The 11,385-nt window shown below is 39.4% G+C and overlaps 1 protein-coding gene across 1 annotated transcript; it reads right to left on the bottom strand.

Annotated features, from left to right (window-relative positions):
* Positions 1-1,538: 1,538 nt before the first annotated feature.
* LOC133126650 (solute carrier family 22 member 13-like) lies at positions 1,539-6,948 on the bottom strand. Its single transcript, XM_061238992.1, has 9 exons — positions 6,574-6,948; positions 5,558-5,661; positions 4,879-5,033; positions 4,412-4,580; positions 4,015-4,135; positions 3,577-3,671; positions 3,181-3,395; positions 2,262-2,370; positions 1,539-1,737 (listed from the first exon to the last, which is right to left on the bottom strand). The coding sequence occupies exons 1-9, from the start codon at positions 6,946-6,948 to the stop codon at positions 1,539-1,541; spliced, it is 1,542 nt and encodes a 513-aa protein (XP_061094976.1).
* Between the last annotated feature and the right edge of the window lie 4,437 nt (positions 6,949-11,385).

Genomic DNA, 11,385 nt, shown 5'->3' with positions numbered 1-11,385 from the left:
CAGGGGACCCCCGGGCCAGCCAAGCCCGAAAGGCCTCCTTCTTCAGCTTGACGGCCTCCCTCACCGCTGGTGTCCACCAGCGGGTTCTTGGGTTGCCGCCCCGACAGGCACCGATGACCTTCTGGCCACAGCTCCTGCTTGCCGCCTCTGCAATGGAGGCTTTGAACATGGCCCACTCGGACTCCATGTCCCCAGCTTCCCCCGGGATGCGTGAGAAGTTCTTCCGGAGGTGGGAGTTGAAGACCTCGCGAACAGGGGTGATCAGTTGACAGCTCTGCTCCTCTCTTCACCCGAGTGTCCAAGACATATGGCCGCAGGTCTGATGATACGACCACAAAGTCGATCATCGATCTTTGGCCTAAGGTGCTCTGGTACCAAGTACACTTATGAGCTACCCTATGCTCGAACATGTTTGTTTGTTGTATGTTTGTTATCGACAATCCATGACCAGCACAGAAGTCCAATAACAAAACACCGCTTGGGTTCAGATCAGGCAGGCCGTTCCTCTCAATCACCCCCCTCCAGGTTTCTCCGTCATTGCCCACGTGAGCGTTGAAGTCGCCCAGCAGAAAAATTACATTGAATTTCTACAGTCCTAATTATACTAACACACTAATATGTTTGTCAAACTAACAAACTAACATTCACTAGTTTCGGGGATGTGTAATTTAAATCACTTACTTACTAACTCATCTCCAGTTTCAATTCTGTTCTGTAACTCCACCTCCCTATTCTATCACTGATTACTTGCTTAGTTTCAGCGAAGTGTTCGCACCTGTCTCTCCGTATCTCTGCATCTCCTTATTTTGTGTAATTGTCTACTCCCTAGTCCAGAGCCGTTTGTATTACGTGTGTCCTTGTGAATGCAGTCCGCGTTTTCGTTTCGCCCTCGTTATTGTGCCATTACCCTTTCATGTGTCTCACCTGATGTTTATTTGTTAGACCGCCCTCACTCCCATGCCCCGGCTAGTTTGTCTGATTCCCCTGTGTATTTATACCTGTCCTTTTCAGTTGCACCTTGCTAGTTCATCTTGTGCTGTATTTTGAGTCCTGAGCCCTTTATTCCTTCCCCCTGTTCTAGCCCCCTTATTCCCGAGCCTTGTTTTCCCAAGCCCTTGCCTTGTTTATTGTCTCTGGATTTTCTGTGTTTGACTCCCGCCTTATTTTTGGACTCTTCTGTTGGATCTGCTTTTGTACTTTTGCCTGTGGACTGACCCCCTGGTTTTTTATTTTTTGCCTATTTGTGATTACGCTCTGTCTGCCCCTTCATCTGCTAGTAAACATGTTGCGTCTGTGTCTGCTTCTGGTTCCTCTGTCCTCCCTGCTGTGACATGATCACTTTTAATGGATCCACCCACAATACACATATGCGAACATGCCAGTTAACCATGTTATATCATGAACATTGGTATTACTATGAAGACCAATTAAGATTGTGGACTGCATCCCAGCATACTGCAATATCATTATGTCACTTCTCCGTGATCACAGATTTTTTCATTTAATCTTCTTAGGGGCAAACTCACTTGATCTTTTCCTCAAGGGGGACCTGTATGATCTGCAAGTTCTGTGTTTAGCGTCTCCGGCAACAGAAAACATATTGCTCCACCAACCAGTGGGAACACTCCATATATGACATTGGGAATGGCTTTGTGGTAGACATCAAGGAGTTGGACCAAAGGGGCCAAGATGCCTGCTACACGAGCACATGCAGAGTTCAAGCCCACACCATTTTGCCTGGAGAGAAAGTATATCAACAAAAGAGTATCTGAAACACACAGATCGAAACCATGGCCAGCCAGTCAGGATAAAAGTCAATTTAAGCTGACACTGTCTACCTTTAGCAAGGGCAGAAAGTCCAAGGGTCAGAAATGAAAAGCTCTTTCACATGTGCCTTCTACCCATGAACTAGTTCTACCTGCTGGCTGATTTAAAAAAAATAGTCTGCTGGGGAGGACTTTTACTTTCGGAACTCTGAACTTCTGTTTATTTGTTACCCATGGTAATACTATAACAATCAAAGTAGCTAAAATTGAGATTGTAATTTTAAACAGTGGTGTCCAGTTTATAGTTTTTGTATCAGATCAAATCTTGGATGGAAGACGTCTCTGGTATTCTAAGGAATGTCAATTTCTAGGATTATTCCACTCATATATATACTCATGTAATACAAATACAACCCATGAAATGCAATATGTATTTTCTCAATTACAGCTTCCATGAAGTATTTTGCCAAGTTATATGAAAGACACAGAACTGACCTTACAGCTGTTGGATACAGCTCTGCAGAATAGACATAGATGAATGAAAAGTTGGCAGAAAAAGAAAACTTCCCAAGAACAGCCATGACAGTCACCAGCACTGGTAGGTCTGTAAGAAAAAATAATTACTGCCACAAAAAAGACCCTACACAACTTGATATGCATGACAGAATGCATGACAAATAAATCTGGCCCAACCTTCCCAAACAATAAAGAATATTTCAGCAATATACATTCAGTGATCACTTTATTAGGTAGACCTGTACACCAGCAACTATCTGCATAAAAGCATGCAGATGTGGTCAAGAGGTTCAGCTGTTTTTCAGACCAAATGTCAGAATGAGGAAGAAATGGGATCGAAGTGATTTTAACCTTGGAATGATTATTGGTGCAAGACAAGGGGGTTTGAGTATCTCGGAAACTGCTGATCTCCTGGGATTTAGAGTTAGCAGAGAATTGTTTGAAAAACGAAATACATCAAGTGAGCATCAGTTATGCGGTCAGAAATGCATTGTTAATGAGAAGGATCAGAGGAGAAGGGCCACACGGGAATTACAACAGTGGTATGGAGAAGAGCTTCTCTGAGCACTCAACGCTTCAAACCTGTGGCAGCAGAATACTTCATAAATCAAAACAATGATATACCTATGAAAGTGCTCACTGAGTGTGTATGCCATGAGATTCAACAAATGCAATCAACCATGAAAGGCTGTATTCTTTGGCTGAGAGAAATAAATGTTTATGTTAATTCAGGAAAAGAAGGAAAACATGGACAATTAGCAATATTTTAATGTACACAAGGATCATAGAAAATCATTAAAATCTTCAATATCTGAGTAGCTCCATTCACTGTTTTAATCCATGCTAATGCAGAACTCCATAGATCACAGTCAGGACCACTAGCTGGTCAGCACGTTACCTTCTGGGATTGCTGTAATGCTCAGACAAATTACTCCCCCAAACAGCAAGAAAAAGCTCTGACAAATCCTTCTTCCAAAGTGTTCGATCAAGGGGAGAGACCCCAGGCAAGCCAGGAGTTCAACAACAGCAAAAATTAATTGTGTGAGATAAATATCATGGCCAAAATGTCCCACGTTAAAGCTCAGTCCATAGTATACCAGGTTGGTCACAAACCTGCAGAGAAAAAGAAGGATGATGCATGAATGAGTGATACTATTATGCTTATTTTAACACAGGTGACATTGATTAATTAACGGCATTACACTTCACTCTTAAACTTCAATTTACATGTCAGACAACAGTTAATAATTATAATAATCATCATCATCATCATCATCATCATTATCAAACTTACCAAAGATAGCATATAGGCAGAAAACACTTTCTCAAGTAGGGTATTCGGAAAAGATCCAGCATGCTACTTGTTCTACTTGTCGTCTCGTTCTTAATCTTTGGGAAGATTTCAAACCGATTAATTAATATATGATTAATTAATATTAACTATAATTAAAGTTGCATAATAAGCTCTAATAAGCACAACTGAAACAGAGGCGAATATAACTGCTAATTTAGAGTCTGAACAGATGACTACCTGTCAGTTAGTAATGGACAGAACACAAAGAAAACTTTGTGTGAGAACAAAGTTTAACTTTTGACTTCGAACTGTTGTCTTAAAAAAAAACACGTCTCACAGCATCAATATTTTCTCAGCATGTGTCTTGAGATGTTAAATATTGCTATTGATACATGTTCACATTGGCTATAGCAGTCCCTGGGGATTAGGGATGGGTACCTCGTTCATGAGTTTCTCTGGCACGTTGCTCTTGTTGGCTCGTGCTGCCTTCTGGATCAAAACCCAGGCCTCCTCCTGCTTCCCCTGGCTCAGGAGCCACCGTGCTGACTCCGGGAGAATCCTGCCAAAAACATTCCCAAGTCATTCATCCAAGTGAGGATGCAGAGATGTGGACACTCAAGTTACAAAAATACCAAATTCAGTTGTTCTGCTTAAGTAGAGCACATACACTTTGTGGGAAATCATAGGATTATAGGAAACTATAGTAAAACAATAATGCAGTCATCAAAAAGCCCCTGTTTCCCTGTCTAAGTACATTTATAATATTTCTTATTCAGATTGTTCAAGCCCAAGCCCAGGTAAGATAAGTATAGGGAGTGGTGAAATTCAGCCTCACCAGTAGTAGATAGCAAAACCCAAGGCAGGTGTGGACAGCACAAGCTGCAGTGTTCGCCACTGTCGTACTCCATAAGCTATTCCCGACAGGAGTATTTGGCCCACAGCAAAGAAGCTGTGGGAGACAATAGCGGCAAAGGAGCGCTCGGAGGTTCCGCACCACTCAGTACCTTGAAAATACAATGTATAATTTATTTTCGTCACAGTTGCCAATTTATATACCCTTCACATAACACTTCTCAATGATAATTGTCTTATCTTGCTAATCATGAACTATTTTACCATTAAAATATACTGTATGTGACATCACACTGTATTTGTTGCTTGAAATCACCACAACATTTTTTAGTGATTTATATACTGATATATAACATTTTAGATAACAAGTTATCTAAACGATTCAATCCAGTGATCTGAATTTAACAGTTCTGCTGTAATTTCAGATCTTAACTATTGTAATGGTCTTACCTAGAACAAATGTGTTCATATCAATACCAGATAAAGTAATTCCAACTGCAAATCTGAAGCCAATGTAAACATAGATGTTGGACGAAAAGGCTGCCCCAACCCCAAACAGCAGCTGGAGGAAGAGGGAGAGCAGGAGCATGGTCCGGCGGCCATACCTGTGGGAAAGAAAGCTCAACGCTCTGTCACTGTCCCCTAGTGGGTGTCATTTATATCACCAAAATTTAGGATTAATGTAACTCAGCTCTCTAAACCTGGCCACCTAATCATCTCCCTGTTTAGCTGGCTCAAGAATTTCTGTTTCTGCCTCTCAGAAGAACATTCTGGGGCAAAATGACTGCCATTCATCACCTTGGTAGGTGCTACATTTAGTTTATGGTTGAACCATGCTCCTTCACTGAACTTTGAAGCTGTGAAGTATCATTCATACATTTAAGTGATTATTATAATTATTACTTAACAAAACAGCACAGTTGAAAGAGTTGTTACACCCACACCCAGTAGTACTGACTGTGAGCTGCCCATAACATTTCAGTGAAGGAATCTAAAAGAAAACGACAAAATGATGGCCATGAAAATTTTGAAAACTATATATAATTTTATTTACAACCATGGGTATTATTTGATGAACCTTTCATTATTAATTTAATATACAATGCATTAATGCCATTATAATTTGTACTTGTCTGACATTGGTCCAAAAACCAGGGCTCCTAATAGAAGGCCAGCCATTAAGATCGACTGAGAGATTTCATTGAGAGCGCTGTTTTCACACACCAGGTCAAACTGGAAAAGTTAGAAGAACTGTGGTCAGACACGTGGACATAATGATACAGTGCAATATTTTTAATGTCCTGTTGGGACAGGATGTATAAACCATGGTATGCATGTTTGCATAGGCAAGAGGTGTAAAGATGGGTCCAGTGTTTACCACTAACATCCTTCAGTTATTGAATATGCACCATGGTTAGTTAGTACTGTACTAACTCTGCAAATATGGACAGTCATTAGATATAATACATTTGTAAAAAAAAAAATAATAATAATAACAATGTTCAGCAGACATGCACTTTATGTAACTTAAGATCTCATTTGAGTACCTTAAAATATTATCAGCAAATTCTACATCAAAGTTATTATTATGACTTTCTGAAGTTGTGGTTTAAATTATAATTGCCTCCTTGTTATGTTTATTACCCCTTAACTTGCAACACAATTGGTTAAGGGTTAATGGTATAAACAAAGTCGGAAAATTAAACAAATAACACATTAATATTATGTTAAAATGAATAAAAATACATTCTGATATGAAAACACATTTACCACTTGGTTTTCCATTTCAGTAGTTTTCGCATAGCTTATTTCATGTAGGGATTAATAACATGGAGAATGGGCTCAAGTAAACCAATGGGACTGGTGCCTTCAGGGATCCTGATTAAACAGCTGGATGTGGTTTTCAAGATTTTCCAATAATGCTGCACCGATTAACTTCCTGCTCCACTCAAGAACATTTAAATATGTGTTTTCCTAAGAAGAAACATAACCCTGGTCTTAGCTTGAGCTTGTCAAATCATGTTGAGTCAGAGCTGGTCAACCAGCTACCAGCTGTTTCAAAACCTAGTTTGAGCTGTTTCTTTCAACAGAGAACCCATCAATTCATCCAGATAAAAAACCCTTGAGAGTTCAGCCCCCCTGTACCTCAGTGACCAGCGTGGTTATGCCGGAGGATGTGTCATACTGCCATCCATCTGTGCATTCTGAGGTGCTGTTGATCCCTTGGGCTTTGATGGACTCCAGGTCCCAGTCCACCTGGGAGAACATGGAGCAGCTTTCATAGGCTCCCTCTGGGTCCTTTGGGAGTGTCAGGTTCTGTTGTTCCTCACGGGTCAAGTTCGGTCCGATACTCAGGATCCATTTGGTGTTGCAGTGATGTGGCACATTCAAGCCTGTGAACACCTGGGAAAACATATGGAAGGCAGAAAAGATGCTGGGGATACATATCGCTACCATCAAGCGCTTCTGGAAAACACCAAACTCCCCGATGGCAGACAGAATCTGTCCAAATTTGCTCATTCTTCAAAGGTATAATGCTCAGATCATGACACAAGCTCAAAGCTCCATTTTCACTTTCCATCTATTGCAGTAAAGGCATTTAAACTGTTCTCATTCAGCCAATTCTCCACCCCCTGACAAACCCTTGACCTGTACACCAGCTTGCTAATGCCAATATTTAATCAGCCAATCATGTGCCAGCAACGAAAGGCATAAAAGAAGTTCAGATCTTTTTCAGACCAAATGTCAGAATGGGGAACAAATGTGATTGTGACATTGACCATTGAATCATTTTTGGTACCAGACAGGGTCATTTGAGTGTTGCAAATCTCCTGGGATTTTCACGCACAAATGTCTTTAGAGTTTTCAGAGAATTAGTTCAGAGATGCTCATCTGCATACAACTGTCGTGATGTGTGGTTTTTGTGTTACTGTCACCTTCCTGTCAGCTTCTACTCTGGCCTTTCTCATTAACAACATTTCTGTGTACTGTTCTGTGCAAACTCCCTGGAGATCAGTGCTTTCTGAGATACTTAAACCACCCTGTCTGGCACCAACATTCATTCCACAATTAAAGATCACATTTCTTCCCCACACTGACATTTGGTCTGAAAAACAGCTGAACCTCTTGACCACATCTGCATGCTTTTAGGCATTTCATTGCTGCAACCTGATTAACTGATTAAATATTTGCATTACCAAGCTGGTGTACAGGTCTACCCAATAAACTGATCACTGAGTGTGTGTATCTGTATGTATTACACAGTGTCTAATACACAATGCTAAAAGGTTGTATTGCTTCTCATCTTCATATTTCCATGTCCTCATGTGGTCTGATCCTTGTCTCAAGGGTTATCATGTGGTAAAGGTGTCGAAAGGCTGGGTGACAAACCAGACAAACCAGTCATTTAAGCAAATATTCAGGTTTCCAGCTGGTGTTCTGCTCAGTGCAATATTTGCATCAATTAACTCTGACCAACAAATTATTATATACATTTATAAATGATTAATGAATAAGTTGTTCCTGTTTAGATAATATATTGTAAGTCATGTAGAATCTATGAAATAATAATTAATAAAACATTCTTAAATCATTTCTTAAAAATTAATAACCCGAATTTAAGGATTACAAACAAAGGCAGAGGGTGAGTCACCATGTCAGTGAGCCTTTTTCAATGATAGGAAGGCATTAGCAATGGTCTGGTAACAATGTTTTAACACAAAAATCTTACCTATTGCACCTTTAACCATTTAGTAACTGAAGTAAATTTCATGTGGGTTACATGTACATGAACATGTAACATGTGTCCTTCACAAAATATATACATATACATGGGTTACTACATTTGATCTAACATTGTGCTATTGCTGAGCAAATCTCTGCAAATAATGTTGGCATTAATCATCTACAGATAATTTGCGATGTTCTGACTTATGGTAGAACCTATGCACTTGTAAATCGCTTTGGATTAAAAGCGTCTGCCAAATGACTAAAATGTAAATGTAAATGTTTAAAGGTACAATCGGTAAGAATTTTGTGTTTAAACATTGTTACAAGACCATTGTAAATCCCTTCCTATAATTTTTGACGGACCAACACTTGTACCAAATATTGTAGGGGGGTGTTTCAACATCAGCGCATTCACAGAGAAAGGTGAGGGACAAACAGTGTTGTGGTTTTACGATGTGTGTTGCTGCAATCCTCTCTTGGCCATTAGGAGTCCGAAATTACCTATTGTACCTTTAACTAGTATGACTAATCTTGTCATTTCTGTCATTTTAAGATTATTTGCATCAATAACTTACAGTCACTTATATAGTTCACCCTTTTTATGCATTCTTAATAAAAGTGTTTTAAAATATTGTACTGTACATTATGTTGATAATGTGTCATAAATCACTTACAGATTATTAGTAAAGGTCTAAGAAGTATAAGAATAATTTTTGTCATTTGGAATTTTTTTGTTGTCTTTGTTTTGGAAAAACAAACCATTATGTCTAGGTTTGCCATAATTTTAGATTTGGAATCACACAATTAACATGCTGTTAAAGTGCACATTCTCAGATTTTATTAAAGGGTATTTTTATACATTTAGTTTTTTTCATGTAGAAATTTTAGTGGTGTTTATACAGTCCCCACATTTCAAGGCACCAGAAGGTTTGGAATGCATGGCTTCACAGGTGTTTGTAATTGTTGAGGTAAGTTTAATTTCCTCTTTAATGCAGGTAACGTAAACTCACCATGTTCCGAACAGAACAAAGGGAAGCGGCCGGTTCCACCAGAAGTTAATAGGTCTCATTTATCAATATTTTTTTGGAAATTATGGCAAACCTAGACATAATGGTTTGTTTTTCCAAAACAAAGACAACAAAAAAATTCCAAATGACAAAAATTATTCTTATACTTCTTAGACCTTTACTAATAATCTGTAAGTGATTTATGACACATTATCAACATAATGTACAGTACAATATTTATTTCGTAGTGTATGCAGTGAATTATCAGAGCTAGGGAAGACTAAAGCCTGGCAATATACAGCCTAGCTGTTGTAAACTCTTTCTCAAGTAACATGCAGGTAAAAAGAAAATGGTTTGACATTAAACAGGAGGCAAAAAGGGTGATACTTTCCTTCCCACAGTGAAGCCTGGAAGACAACAGTTTCAGCTCTGCCAACCACAGATTATGTGTAGCTACATATTATGACTTTGCAGGCAGCTTTTCTTAAATGTATTTTTATGAAATCTGTATCTACAGTGCATCCGGAAAGTATTCACAGTGCTTCACTTTTCCCACATTTTGTTATGTTACAGCCTTATTCCAAAATGGAATAAATTCATTTTTTTCCTCAAAATTCTACACACAACACCCCATAATGACAACATGAAAGAAGTTTTTGCAAATTTGTTTTTACACACTGTATGACTTTGATGAATACTTGAGCACTTTAACCATGTGATAGAAGACCAGAAATTCACATGTTGATATTTTTTTATAGTTTTGAATAATTTCTAATACATGTTGGTTCTTCAAGGATAAAATTTGTACCGTGAAAGTACAGTAAATGTTGTCTTTGGGTACAAATGAGTACATTTTCCAAGCAAAAAAAGGTACTCACCGATGAAGATGAGCAAAAAACATGACCACCTGCCTTATTTGCAGTTGGTCCTCTGAGTGTTGCCAAATCAGCTCTGACCTGCCAAGGCATGGACTCTACAAGACCACTAAAGGTGCCCTGTGTTATCTTGCACCAAGATGTTAGCAACAGATACTTTAGGTTGTGAGGTGCAGCCGCTGTAGATCGAAGAAAGCAGGACTCATCAGACCAGGCAAGCTTCTTCTATTGATCCAAGGTCAAATTCTGATGCTTGCATGCTCATTGTAGGCGCTTTCGTCAGTGGACAGGGGTTAGCATGGGCACTCTGACCGGTCTGCATCTGTGCAGCGCCATACACAGCAGGCTGTGATGCATTGTGCGTGCACTGTGTGAAGGGGGCAGCCTGTAGCATCGTGGCTAAAGTACATGACTGGGACCCGCAAGCTCAGAGGTTAAATCCCTGGTGTGGCCACAATAAAATCCGCACAGCACCCTTAACCCTGCATTGCTCCAGAGGAGGATTGTCTCCTGCTTAGTCTGCCATTGGGCCCTTGAGCAAGACCCTTAACCCTGCATTGCTCTAGGGGAGGATTGTCTCGTGCTTAGTCTAAATGAACTGTGAGTTGCTATGTCCACAACAAAAAATGGCTACCGGCCCAAAGACTCAATCTCCCAGTGGCCAACACCAGTCAAGTGACAGGTGCAGGAGCTTGAGCCATCTGGTTGCTGCTGGGGAGAGGAGCCTAAGAGGAGAACGGCAAAACAAAGCTGGAGAGAGGAGAACAAAAAGGGGAAAAGAGCACAGGCTTGATGGGGTAAAAGATACTACCCAAGAGAATGGCCTTTTGGAAGCAAACAGGGAAGTATTTTGAAGAAAACTTTGAAGAAAGAAAAAGGACTTTTTTTGTTGACAATGACTATTTGAGTTGAAGCACTCATTTAGAATTTATGAATTATACCGTTTTTTTGAAGAAGCCTTTGTTTGATATTAGAAGAATCATTTTTCTATAGGCACATGAGAATTGTAAAAACTTGAATTTGATTTATGCTTATAAATAGGCATCAGGCAATATTTGCTACTGTACAAACTGTATATTGCTACCACAATAAACATAACTATATAAATTAAACAGGATGACTGTTTTCCATTCAGCTGTTGGATATGAGTGCAGTGAACTGTAAATTCTCAGTCATGTGTGATGAAGATCTTGTGAATTTTATAAAGTTGCTTGACTGCTACAGTCATCCCAATAGCACAGGTAAAAGAGGGTAACATTCTGTAAGGTAATTTGTGAATCATTGTTTTAATATTATAGCAAATATTTGTAATATGAAATAGCAGACTCTTCATGAAAATCAAGAAG

The sequence above is a fragment of the Conger conger genome, chromosome 4, assembly GCF_963514075.1.
Source record: "Conger conger chromosome 4, fConCon1.1, whole genome shotgun sequence".
In the NCBI taxonomy this organism is placed as follows: Eukaryota; Metazoa; Chordata; class Actinopteri; order Anguilliformes; family Congridae; genus Conger; species Conger conger.
Note: the sequence above shows the minus strand (reverse complement) of the source record. Positions and strands in the feature narration are given on the sequence as shown.